Source organism: Erpetoichthys calabaricus, chromosome 5, assembly GCF_900747795.2.
Source record: "Erpetoichthys calabaricus chromosome 5, fErpCal1.3, whole genome shotgun sequence".
In the NCBI taxonomy this organism is placed as follows: domain Eukaryota; kingdom Metazoa; phylum Chordata; class Cladistia; order Polypteriformes; family Polypteridae; genus Erpetoichthys; species Erpetoichthys calabaricus.
The window spans coordinates 33,330,942-33,344,864 of record NC_041398.2 but is presented as its reverse complement, the minus strand read 5'-3'; the positions used below and the strand labels follow the sequence as shown (position 1 = coordinate 33,344,864).

At 38.4% G+C, this 13,923-nt stretch overlaps 1 gene segment (V, D, J or C); it reads left to right on the top strand.

Moving 5' to 3' along the window:
• The first annotated feature begins 365 nt into the window (after positions 1–365).
• The window catches only part of LOC114651611 (Ig kappa chain V-V region MOPC 173-like), an 83,442-nt gene continuing 69,884 nt past the window's right edge, over positions 366–13,923 (top strand). Inside the window, 1 exon segment of the V gene segment in view lies at positions 366–798. Coding sequence covers positions 753–798 — 46 coding nt within the window.

The following is a 13,923-nucleotide window of genomic DNA, read 5'->3' as shown; positions in this document are numbered from 1 at the left end:
TGATCTCTGACTGACCTTTTACACTTTTATTGTAGTTGTTCTCTGACTTTGCTTAGAATAATTGTGAGATTTTTTTTATTATTTATGTTTGTCCACTGCTACTGGAGGCTGTGAAATAAGCCAACATTTGGATAATTATTATTTGTCATTTAAGAGATTAGCTTTTTTGTCACCCTTTTGTATCCTCTGCACTTTACCTGTCTATCCCAATTCCTTTGTCTGTTTCTTGTTTTTCAAGGAGCTGAAGTCTGCTTCCCAATGCAATACATTAAAGAAGGAGCTAGCCTCTATCAAGATGTCAACCCATTTACACTTGGCAGTCAATGTAACTGGGTAGATCGTGGAAACCTCAGTGCTTGGGAGAAAACTAACAGAACACAAGGAGAAAGTGAAAACTCCATACAGACGGCCTGGAAATGGAACTCGAGTCCTCCAAGCTGTGAAGCAGCACACTCACCTCTGGGCCATCTAAAGAATTAAAAGCATTCAGGGCTTGTTTTTAATTTTCATTGACAACTAACAAGGTTGTGGACTTTGAGCTGAACCTTAATATCAATCTGTAATATATATGTTGGTCAAGTGAGCACATTCATCAAAGCTCAGCAATCATCTTCCTTTCTTGTCTGTCTGCAGGTGCAGTGCGGTGGTCAGTTTGCATAAAGACGCCCCCCTTAGTGACGCCCATCTCAGTTCAGCACTCTGATTGCATTTATAATTTCCTGAAGGAAACACACTCAGAATCTACAGCCACCATGACTGCACTGGTTCTGCTTTCTGTCTTCATAGCCTTCATTCAAGGTAAACAACTTTTATATTAAGTGAAAAAAAGAAGAAAAAGAATAATAAGTTTTAAATCTAAATTTTACAGTTACTAACATATGATTACTGTTTTTCTTGACTTACCTGATTATATCTTTGATTTTTTTTCTTTTTTCTGTAGATTCAGTATGTCAGATTTCTGTGAATCAACCATCAGCACCAAAGTCAGTTCCTCCTGGAGGGAGCGTCACCTTCACTTGTACTACTGGGAGTAGTGTGGGTGCTGCCATGGCCTGGTACCAGCAGAGACCTGGACAAACTCCTAAACTACTGATCTATAGCGCGAGCACTCGCTATGGTGACACCCCGAGTCGCTTCAGTGGCAGCGGGTCAGGAACTTCATTCAGTTTGACCATTAATGGAGTGCAGCCTGAAGACGCCGGTCATTACTACTGTCAGCAGGGCAGCAGCTTACCACACAGTGATTGAGACTCATACAAAAACCTCACTGAGCTGCTGTCATGTCTGCAGGTGTGAAACTGACACACTGAGATGTGACTTAATGCAGAAACCAATGAACTGAAACAAGTGAATGTGAGTTAAGAGCAAAACCAAAGAGGAGCAACCTTACTGAAAATTTAAAATGAAAAAAAAAAATACAGAGCACAGAAAATCTGCCTTAGAGAAATCTGTGATTCCACTGTTTAGATTCATTTTGTTTAGTGTGACCAACTGAATAAGGAATCATCTGCACAGTCACAGGTTCAGATGGTGGCCTGATGTCACTTGTGCTGCCTGCACTCCTCATGTAACAATATGAGTGCTCTGTAAGTCAGAACAAGTAGGACAACAGCATTTGTGATTCTTTGCACTCTCTGCACACTCTTTGGTTTAAAGCTTTTTTTTTTAATTTTGGAACATACAAGGACTACTACAGGAAAGTAAAAAGCAAAAATTGGTAGATTTTTTTTCACACAAATCTTTTTTTTTTATTTAAACTGGCTGTTGATTGTATAAATTTAAAAGGATCAGTATATTTGACTGAACATTTAACAAAAATAAATGTGGTTGAAAAGTTAGTTAACAATACAGGATAAGAAATAATGAGATGTAAATTAAGCCCTGAAACCCAACTTATTTAAGTCAAGTCAAGTTTATTGTCATGTTTTTGTATTACAATTCAGACTCCACTGTGCATGTGTTAGATGTCAGTGAGGACAGATGGAGAAATGCAACCTGCCCTCAGATATCTGGTGAAGTAGGGGCACTGCTCATCTTTACTGACAGGAGACAAATTGTTCTGTCTTCTTCATTTCATCCTTTATGGTTATTTCAAGATATTTAAAACTGTTCACCATGTTTCCAGCATCCTCTGAGATGTGTGGTGCATCTTCTGTTTACTCAAGTCTCTGAGCAGCTCCTTAGCTTTGCTGACATTAAGGGTGAGATTATTGACCTGGCACCACCAAGTCAGCAGGACACCTTTTCTCTGTAAACCATTTTATTGTTGTTAGTAATCAGGCTGACGATGCTGGTGTCATCAGCACATTTGATGATGGAGTTGGAGCTGTGACTGGCCACAAATTCAGAAGTGAACATGGAGTACAAATGGGGGCTCAGCACAATATCCTGTGGAGAGCCTGTGTTGAGGGTCAAGCTACCAATCTGAACATGCTGAAGTCTGTTGAAAACACAATTATTTCCTCACTACCTCTCATAAAATAATGAATGACAGATGTGTTTGGTAAGAGCTAATTTGTTTATATTGAAACTTCATGAATAAATCTAAAATTTAAACTCACTGGTTAACAGTCAAAATCAAAGTATTCACATTAATACTGTCTTCCCAAACTTATCTGACAGGAATAAAAGCAGTTTTATGAATGATTTAATCAGGCAATGACACACCAATAACATATTTTTATTGTATTACATTTAATTAACAATACTGAAAATAAATGAAAATTAAACAAACAGATAAAAGATTATCATTTTAAAATGGAAACATTTAATCCTTAGTGCTACTGCTTCATTGTTTCTGTTCCTTATATAGACTCTGGCCATGTAGAGTTCAATAGAATAATTTTCCATTTATTTATTAATTCATCCTTCAACCTACCTAATCTCATTTCATCCTCATTTTCAGACACAAACCAGATGAGGGTCTTGGGTGAGCTGGAGAAGATCCCTGCAACACTGAAAACAGGTAAAAAAAAAACAGTCAAAGACAGGCAACTAGTCCATTACATAACCTTATTTTAAATAGCAGCATTAACAGTGCGTGCCATCACAAGGTGCTGTTCAGAATTAACAAGATTACAAAACAATATCAGGGATTAATAATTAAAGTACACAGTAAAAGCATCACAAGAAACTTATAACAAACGAAGCACTGGCCAATACCAGCAATGCGATTAACTTATATAGGAAGGTGAAAAGTAAAAAACAAAAGAAATTTACAAAATACATAACTTCTTTATATATTTATTGAGCAATAAGTTTAATAAACACAATGTGATTTCTGGCCAAGCAGAACAAGTCATCCCTTTGGACCCCAACTCTTTATCCGTCTGTCTTATTTAAGGATATAATTAAAGGACAATTTATGCAGAAAAACAAATGAAAATATTAATAAATAATTTAATCAATAGAAAGAAAAACATCAAAGAGAATGTTAGTTCTCAAAACAGAACATAATCAACAACATAAGCATTTTATGGGATTTAATAATAAAAAAAAATAACTTAGAACTGAAGGAATGGTCAAGCCTCAAAATCTAAAAAAATCCAGCACTTAATTATACAAACCTAAATGCCAAAAACTCAAAAACAGAAACAGAAATCCCAGAAGCACACAAATGTTTTGATCCCAATAAAACTCCACACAGAGAACATTTGATTCTTTGCTGTTTGTTGCAAGAGACATCAGCGATGGAAGCCACCCGTCATACTGAAGTCCCCTCAGAAGGGCTGTTGTCATTTGTAAACTTTGTTGTGAAGTCTTGACTTTATGTTTTTGAGTTTGAATCTCTGAGGAGGGATAACTGTGATGGGTACAGTTGGATTCCATCAAAAAACGATAATAAATTAAATTCCTTAAGTGTAATCCATAGGAATGCTTTAATATGTTCTTATTTTTATAGGCCCTATATTAAACTGATGCCAGTGTCAAGTGCTACTTGTGAATTTCCCCTTGGGATTAATAAAGTATCTATCTATCTATCTATCTATCTATCTATCTATCTATCTATCTATCTATCTATCTATCTATCTATCTATCTATCTATCTATCTATCTATCTATCTATCTATCTATCTATCTATCTATCTATCTATCTATCTATCTATCTATCTACTTGGACATTACTGTATATTATATTACATTATGTTGGGGTGGGTTACAGGATATTTTTACTTATATAATTGTAACATGTTAAACCGAACAGGGTGCCATGACTTATTAGAGTAGAGCACCGAACAGACAAGGTTCATGAAGAGCTTCAGTCATATCTTGTGTAGTTTATGTTTAACTAGATGAGACACTGATATCACAGAGGATCTTCAGCTGATCCTCCAGCAAGCCTTTCCAGACAGCATTACTGACAAAGAGGCCCACTGAACTGTTTATGGTACTTCTTACAATTCTGTTGTTTGGTCTGCAGGGCAAGATCCCACAGCATTAACACAATTGTTTTAAGAATAATAATTGGCAGACATTTTTTCTTATATGATTCTTCATTTTTTAAATGTCATTGTTCAAGTGTATTTTAAACCAACATTTTAATATATCAAAACTTATTACTTGAGGGTTTTGCTTCCAGCTACCTTTACATATTTTATTGCTCTTCAATGTAAAACATCAATTTGCCCATTGATCTATTTTCTAATTCTTCTTTTTCTTCTACTTCTGTTGTATATTTATCGAAGCCTCCTTTCCATATCGTCAGGTACAAAGCTAGAATCATCACTAATAGTTAAGACAGTCCATCATTACTGTACATCTCACCAATTTAGGCAGAACTAGGGACAAAGGTGTCAAACCACTCACAACTCATTCATATATTTGTAGAACTCTAAAAGAGTAGCTTGAATAAAAAGCCACCCCTAAGTTAAAGTTATTGATTCTTGCAAAAAAGCAACTGTTTGGTCTTGGTAGAGTAATATATTGCTCTAGTCAAGTCAAGTCAACTTTATTTATAAAGCACTTTACATACAACAGCCGCTTATTGTATTATTAATATGTAGCCTTTGTCAGAATGCCTAATCTCACAGACTTAACACTGTTTATAAGGTATTATTGTATATAACTTATCCCCACCTTCCCTTCTATATCTATAACCTCAGGCAATTAGATGTAGTAAAAAGACAAGCAGGAGTTAAGTTACACATAAAATAATGTATTACTGATAATATTCATAAATAATAACAAAATGCAAAGTACATTTGAATATTGGCAACCATACAAACTGATTAAATGGTGATATTTAGTTCAGGCGGCACACAGACTTGTAGTTATTTAAATGTCTCTAGTTAAGGCATCATTGGTGCTAAGCTTTCTTCAGAACAGGCCTTAAGCCTGGTCAATATGGCTGCTAAGCTGTGCTCTTCATTGTGTTGTCTTCATCATCACAGGTTAGCAAGAGAGAGAGATTGTGAGGTTAAGCACGTACATTTATAGATGTTCTGTCCAACCCCTAGAGCCAATAGGACATCATGGTACTTAAAAGCTTCCGATCCAAGCCAATTCCAAACAGCCATGCTTCAGACCAATGGGAGAAATAGACCATCTTAACACCAGCTCCCAACCCATATGTTAAGGTAACACATAGAAATAGAAAAGGAAATGAGTGCAATTACAAAAGTGTGAAATGATTTCACTCAAAATCCATGAAGGAGGAGAATGGAGGTATCACCTGGTGCTGTAAATGCAACAGAAGATAAAGCACAAAGAGACCATCCACTGTCAACTCCTGTTACAGTAAATCTTCACAACAATCACCTTAAGAAGCAGGGCTGTAAAACAAAACAGCATTTCATGTTCAAAGCTCAGTCACTTAGTAATACAATAATAGAAGTGATGAGAGCAATGCATCCTAAATAGAACGACTAATCTGAGTGAACGTTTCAAGAGGAGCTTTTTTTTTTTGCATAATAGCATATCAAACCAATGAAGGACTGGCTATACTGAGAACGTGCCAATGGAGGAGAATGTATCAACTGCCTGAAGCACTTCTTATTGAGTGTCGAACACCCAATGAGAGTTATTGAGGCTGAGCTTCAACAAAAGGGCATGATCAAAGTGGAGCATATGATATTATTTATCTTGAGTTTCAAAATGCATTTCATAAAGTACCACATGACAGGTAGGTATCAAACTAAAAGAAGTGGGAGTTCAGGGTTGTTACGTATTGAAATTAATGTAATAATTATTGGTAGTATTCCCAGGCAGCAGGGGGCGCCACAGTGGGGTTAAGCGATATCTTGGACAAGTGGTTACAGAAAACATTCTTAGTAAAAAGTTAACATAACTTCTGGCCTCAGTGTCTATCATTGAATATCTGCAGTCATCAGCCTCAAATTACCTAACATAAGAAGGATATTGTTTGTAGATGGGTGCAAAATTTCCTCAGACACAGGAAGCAGAGGGTTATTGTGTGAGGAACCCCATATCAGAAATGGCCGATGTTAAGAGTGGTGTTCCACTGGGGTCAATGCTAGGGCCGCTGCTATTTTTAATATAGAAATGATTTGGATAAGAATATAAGTAACAGGCTGATTAAATTTGCAGATGATACCAAGCTAGGTGGATTGGCAGATAATCTGGAATTAATTGAATCATTACAGAAGAAGCTTTGGCAAATTTGTGGCAGATGACATTTACTGTCAGCAAATATAAAGTATTGCATGTAGGAATTAAAATGTTAAGTTTGAATATACAATGGGAGGTCTGAAAATCAAAACTACACCTTATAAGAAGGATTTAGGACTCGTAGTAGACTCCACACAACCACCTTCAGGCAGTGTTGAGAAGACGTTAAGAAAGCTAACAAAATGTTAGGTTATATAGCACAATGTGTACAGGCCCGAGGGGTTTATTTTCATTGCCCTTAATCTATTGCCACAATTTATGAGCTCAACTGTAGTTGTCAGAAGGCATAACAACATTTGGAAAGCAGTCAGAATCCTCGTAGCAATACTACTGAAACTCTGAACAAACTTCATGCAAAATTAACTCAATGTGGGAGCTGCACTAAGAAACCAAACATTAGCAGAGCAATGCTCCTTGCTGTGCCATTACATTGCCAGAACATTAAACATCTTTCATATAATAGTGAAAACAAGATAATTTGTGTTTCTACAGTTAATTAATAAATTAATTCATCAGATTGTTCTGACTCAGTCTCCATCAGGCCAGTTTTGGAGTTTAGGACAAAGAGTGCCTATCAACTGCAATCATCTATTTTATGTAACCTATTTGTACACTTAAGTGTCATTGTCTCCACAGCATCATGATTTAATATTATGATCAGCATATTGTGCGCAGGGCGGCACGGATAGCGCTGCTGCTTTGCAGTTGGAAGACCTGGGGACCTGGGTTCGCTTCCCAGGTCCTCCCTGCGTGGATTTTGCATGTTCTCCCCGTGTCTGCATGGGTTTCCTCCGGGTGCTCCGGTTTCCTCCCACAGTCCAAAGACATGCAGGTTAGGTAGATTGGCGATTCTAAATTGGCCCTAGTGTGTGCTTGGTGTGTGGGTGTGTGTGTGTGTGTGTGTGTGTCCTGCGGTGGGTTGGCACCCTGCCCGGGATTGGTTCCTGCCTTGTACCCTGTGTTGGCTGGGATTGGCTCCAGCAGACCCCTGTGACCCTGTGTTTGGATTCAGCGGGTTGGAAAATGGATGGATGGATATTGCACACAATTTCTAGGGCGGTCATATAGTGGCACAGTGGTTATTGATACTTTCTGCTCCAGTTCAAATGTCTTGCCTGTTGGCTATTTACGTGGAGTATACATGTTCTCCTGGTGACTGCATGGGGTTTTTCTTCAAGTTATCCTCCCACATCCCTGAAGATGTCATTTTAGATTAACTAGTATTTTAAATTAGCTCCGAGTGGATGAATGTCTGTGAAAAGGGCCAGGTAATAAATTTATGTATAGACTTGAGGTATGCCTCGGGGCATTATCAAGCTGGAGGGAGACACATCTCTCTGACACTGGGCTGTATATTTCATCACAATGCCCTGATTTTATTGGTGTCCTGCACAAATTCGATGAGGCTGCAGAGCAACCTCAAAACTTCACTGAGCTTCCTCCATGTTTCATGATAGGGATGGTGTTCTGTACTTTGAAGGCTTCATTTTGTTGACTGTGAACAAACGGTGTGATTTCCCAAAAAGGCCTTTTTGTTTTATCTGTTTGAAGGACATTTTCTTAGAAGGACTGTGGTTTGTCACCATACATTGTGGCAAAAAGTCCAGAGCTGGTTTGTGTTTCTCTCTTAGATGTGGGGTCTTTCTAGGTCTATTACCATGGAGACTGTTTTCATCTACAAAGAGACAGATGGTGCAACCATGAAAATTTTGCATCTATAGCTTGAAAGTGAGGCTTGGGCCTGTTTTGTAGTTTTATTTGGTTGTTTCTTCACCATTCAAACAGTCCTTCTCTTCAATCCTGGGTCCGTTTTTCTTGTGTGGCCACATCCAGGAATGTTGGCTACAGTGTCATATTTCCAACAGAAACATCAAGCCTTTTGGACATGGTCTTGTTGCTTTTACGGTACATTTGGCTGTACTTGGCTGTTGTTGTCTCTCTTGCCTTCTTGGACAACTCTTTGTTTTTTCTTCTCACAAAACGGTTCAGTAAGTTGTTTTCTCCATTTAAATGGGCTGAATGAGTGGTTACAAGATTAAAGACACCTGTTATAATCATTAAAAGTCTGCTTGAAGGGATCACTACAAATAATCAGTTCTTCTAACTTCCAACCTCTAACTTCTAACTTTTCTTTGGTTCTTTATCCACCATTCAAACAGTCCTTCTCTTCAATCGTGGGTCAGTTTTTATTCATCCTGGGATACTGGCTACAGTGCATGGGCCTTAAACTTGTTTTAAACTATTGGCAACAGGAACATCACACCCTCTCGAGATTGTCTTGTCACCTTTACGTTTGACCATACTTAGCTATTGCCATATGTCTTGCCTCCTTGGACAACTCTCTGTTTTTCATAAAACAGTGGAAGGAGTTAAATGGGCTGAATCAATAATTGCAAGATTGAATACACCTGTGATAATCTTTTAAAAACATTAAAAGGATAACAATATTTTCAGCCACATCTTTACCAAAACATAAACTTTCTTAATGAAAACATTAGGAAATTGTGCTGTGCCTGGTGTCACTTGAACTGCCACATTCCTGATCAAGGAATCAGAATGCCCAGTGGAGAAATTAACACTTTATAGAATACAAGGTGGGATCTACTTCATGCTCAGGTCTCCTGTTGATGCAGGTTTTCATACCAAGAAATGTCTGCTACTGAGTGGACTCCCCCCTTATTTAATTACGTTGTTAATTCCCAGGTTCTGCCTTTTTTAATCCAGAAATGTTACTTATTTATAAGAATATTTGAAGCCTTTATTATGTTACTGACTTTCTTATCCCAGCAATCTGTAAAGAACGTACAGATGGAAAATGAAAATCAAGTCACTTTTCATGTTTAGCATTCATTTGCAATTCAAAATGCATGCTCTTCATTTTAAGTTTTAATTTTACGCTGGGCACTGTTTTCTGAACATAAAAAGACTCCCTAAATAATAATGTATGCTGAGTTTCATGGATCGTATTTAGAGTGCATTATCACTTTTGTTTTTAAACACATAACATCAGTATTTCAGTATCTTTTAAACTGATTATCCAACCTGCTATATCCTAACTACAGGGTCACGGGGGTCTGCTGGAGCCAATCCCAGCCAACACAGGGCACAAGACAGGAAACAAACCCCGGGCAGGTCACCAGCCCACCACAGGGAGTATATTTTACCATGCTTTTTAAAATCCTCTTAATTGTATACAAATCTCATTACAATCTTGCACCGTCATGTATTTTTGGATTGTCTTTCCTGTATATTTCTCAAATTCTTAACTCCCATGTTTGAGTGCTTACATTCTCAATATGTATAGAAAGAATCATAAATGCAGTGCAGGGGTGGATTTTTATTTTTATACACCAAACCTATTTTTTTTTATCAACACAAACACCTCAAGCAAGCACTGTTGAACATTTCAAAAAAGATGCTAACTACACTTTTTTAATTTAGGCATTTTCATAAGTATATTTAGCTCCTATGTAAAAAATTCTTAGATCCTGATATTTACATAAAGAAATTATTTTAGTTTAGAGACTTTTACAGCAACTCCACCATCATCAGATCTCAGTAATTCTGAACATGTAGTGTAACACTGAGTACCCAGTAGCGCCACACAGCCATTTGGCTTAGGGGTCAATAGAGCTTTGTGTTCTTGAGCTGATGAAAATCATAGACGTCCAGGGGTTCATCGTCTCCATTATTCCTGTGATTGACAGATGTCCTATCCAGGGCTGTTTCCTAGTTGCAAACATGTTGATGCAGTAAAGTCTGGCTCTGCAAAAATCCTAAAATTAAGAAAAAAGTCTGAAAATATCATATTATGTGGATAACAAAGAAATTGAAAAAGACAGTTATAGCCATGATCTAAATTGCATTTTAATGTTTTCAGGTCATTCTCTTGTCTTTAAAAATAACCAAGGCATTGTTTGGATGGGTTTCAGAGAACAAGGAATACAATGGTTACATTTATTTTTATTTAGACATGTTCTTATTAATGTTAAAAAAATATAAATATAAATATATATATATATGTATACAGTGGAACCTCGGGTCACAACCATAATTTGTTCCAAAACTCTGGTCGTAACCCGATTTGGTCATGACCCGAAGTAATTTCCCCCATAGGATTGTATGTAAACACAATTAATCCATTCTGGACCGTACGAACTGTATGTAAATATATTTTTTTAAAGATTTTTAAGCACAAAAATAGTTAATTACACCACAGAATGCACAGCATAATAGTAAACTAAATGTAAAAACATTGAATAACACTGAGATAACCTTGAACAGAGAAAAGTAACATTGGAAGAGTTCACGCTACAGCCTTACGAACCACTCGCTGTAAACACTTTTTTTTTAATGAGTTTTATGCACAGGGAAAAAATGAACATTTGAAAAATCTGCAATTTAATAAACAACCAAGAAAAGTAACATTGCAATAATGCATGCTATGAACCGATCGCTGTAAGCAGAAGTGAAGTTGATGTTAAAATCCAATAGAAAAAAGTCTTCATTAAATACAACGAGGTTAAAACAATGCTCAAATCGGTCTCTTTAAAAACAAACCTGGTGCATTCTTTAACTGTCTTCTCTGCCTTATGCGGCCAGCCCTCTCTCTCTCTCGCTTGCTCTCTCGCACTCTCTCTCTCTCTTGCTCACTGCACAGGGAATGCACAGGGAGAGACTGAACACGTGCGGAAATCATCGGCGCGTACGAACCGGAAGGGAAACTGGCTTGTTCGTCACCCGAGTGTGTGGTCATGAACAGATGCAAAAGTTTGGTGAAGTTTTTGGTCGTAACTCGATTTGTACATGGTCCCAGACATTCGTGACCCGCGGTTCCACTGTATATATATGGGCGGCACGGTGGCGCAGTGGGTAGCACTGCTGCCTCGCAGTTGGGTGATCTGGGGACCCGGGTTCGCTTCCCGGGTCCTCCCTGCGTGGAGTTTGCATGTTCTCCCCGTGTCTGCGTGGGTTTCCTCTGGGCGCTCCGGTTTCCTCCCACAGTCCAAAGACATGCAGGTTAGGTGGATTGGCGATTCTAAATTGGCCCTAGTGTGTGCTTGGTGTGTGGGTGTGTTTGTGTGTGTCCTGCGGTGGGTTGGCACCCTGCCCAGGATTGTTTCCTGCCTTGTGCCCTGTGTTGGCTGGGATTGGCTCCAGCAGACCCCCGTGACCCTGTGTTTGGATTCAGCGGGTTGGAAAATGGATGGATGGATATATATATATATATATATCATATTATTTTGTGATATGGAAACACCAATTTAACTAATGTTAAATAATGTTAGCTTTTTAAATAAATAAATACATAAATAGATAGATAAGTATATAAATACATAAATACACAAACACACACACAAACAAACACATTTTGATCTGGACACACACCACAATGGCTATAAATCAAGAAAATTAAAAAGAAAAACACTTCTGACTTCACAGTTCCAGTCACAGTGATGCTTTATGCAGGCATATTGCTGTTGGTATCAAGGAGCCCCAGTAGCATTTCTCGTGTATGTGTGCTGAATTCATACTAACCTGAACTAACATACATACAGTGCATCAAAACTATACGTAAATATGTGAATTTTAAGTTATAGTTTTGTTATATCTAGGTTCTTAAACCTTCCCATCCACTTCCAGTTTTATTTCAGCTTGCTGTTTTCCTGAAGCACTTTGGAGATATTTCTCTGCTGCTAAAGTCCATTAGTCTAGGTGTGCAGCGACTTTCAGGTCTTCTTAAGGATCCTGGCTTGGATCAACTCATAAAGTTAGGGAAAGTGAGGCAGATAATGCAAGCTCTGAGCCCAAGTTAAGTTTAAGGTTGCATAAAATGTCCAAGCAGTGAACAAGGCAGATGAGACAACATAGGCTGCCTGGAGTAAAGCATGGAAAATTGTGACAGTGATGTAAGGTGGGCCTGCAACACCCACCCAAATCACAAGGCAGATGAGAGCACTTGGAACCAAATGGAAGGACCCATGTAGAATCACGATGGCATTGTAGGGCTGCCAATGTAGGCAACGACATGCGGCATGAGCCCTGCAATACTGACCCAAATCACCAGCCAATCACCAGCCAATCCCAGCCAACACAGGGCGCAAGGCAGGAAACAAACCCTGGGCAGGGTGCCAGCCCACCACAGGGCACGCAGACTCACATACTAGGGACAATTTAGAATCGCCAATGCACCTAACCTGCATGTCTTTGGACTGTGGGAGGAAACTGGAGCACCCGGAGGAAACCCACACAGACATGGGGAGAACATGCAAACTCCACGCAGGGAGGACCTGGGAAGCAACTATGAACTGAGCGGTATATTAGTGTACAATGTATTCAGTGGCATCTATTCTGGACAACTCAGTAACAGAAAAAAAACAAGTTCCATGACTGTAGGCCATTCATGTTGTGTTTTTAATTGTGAAAATTAAATATCAGTGTAGAGCTCAGTCCAAAGATTCAAATGTATCTATAGTAAAGATCAGACAAGCTCCCCAGCATATCTTTTATATTGACAAACATGAGAGATAAATCAAATTTTATCAAGTGTGTTGATCTAAGCTGTTCATCATTAAATGAAAATTTGGTTACAAATTCTCTAAAGACTGAGTATTGTTGTCTTCTGTAGATTAGTCATTCGGGCAGCACAACGGTTAGTACTCGTGACTCTGAATTCCACGACACTAGTTGTGATTGATGTCTTTGTTTAGTTTGCATGTTCTCCTCAGGCCTGTTTGGTTTTTCACCAGGAATTCTGTTCTTCTTCACATATTCTAGCATGTAAGGTCATCGATGAGTCCAAACTGGCCCAGAACTAGTGAGTGAGTGGACATGTGACCTGCAATGGACTGGCATCAAGTCCTGGGTTGGTTTGAGGGCTGAGTACAGCTTTGGGCCTGATGGTGCTGGGGTAATCTCAAATTCCTGCAACCCAAAATTGAACACAGTGGGTACACAGAATGATCAGATGAAAGTGTAGTAGTACTTCATTTCAAAGAGTGTAAAGAAGTTTGATTTTGGTGGATCTTAAAGTTCTGTCCCCACCTTCAGTAGCAATCTTCAGCACCTCTAAAATAATCAGCTTAAAAGCAAGTGACGAATGTCCCAGTCAACCTTAATACAACACAAGTGGTTCATTTTCAAAATGATCATATTTTTCTTAGAGATAGGGTGAGAATCACAGATATTCGGGAGAGGCTCAGAAGAGAGATGCTGACCCTCTGCATTGTGGGGAACCAGCTGAGTTGATTCGGGCATCTGATATGGATGCCACCCTGTGAAGGTGTTATAGGCCTGA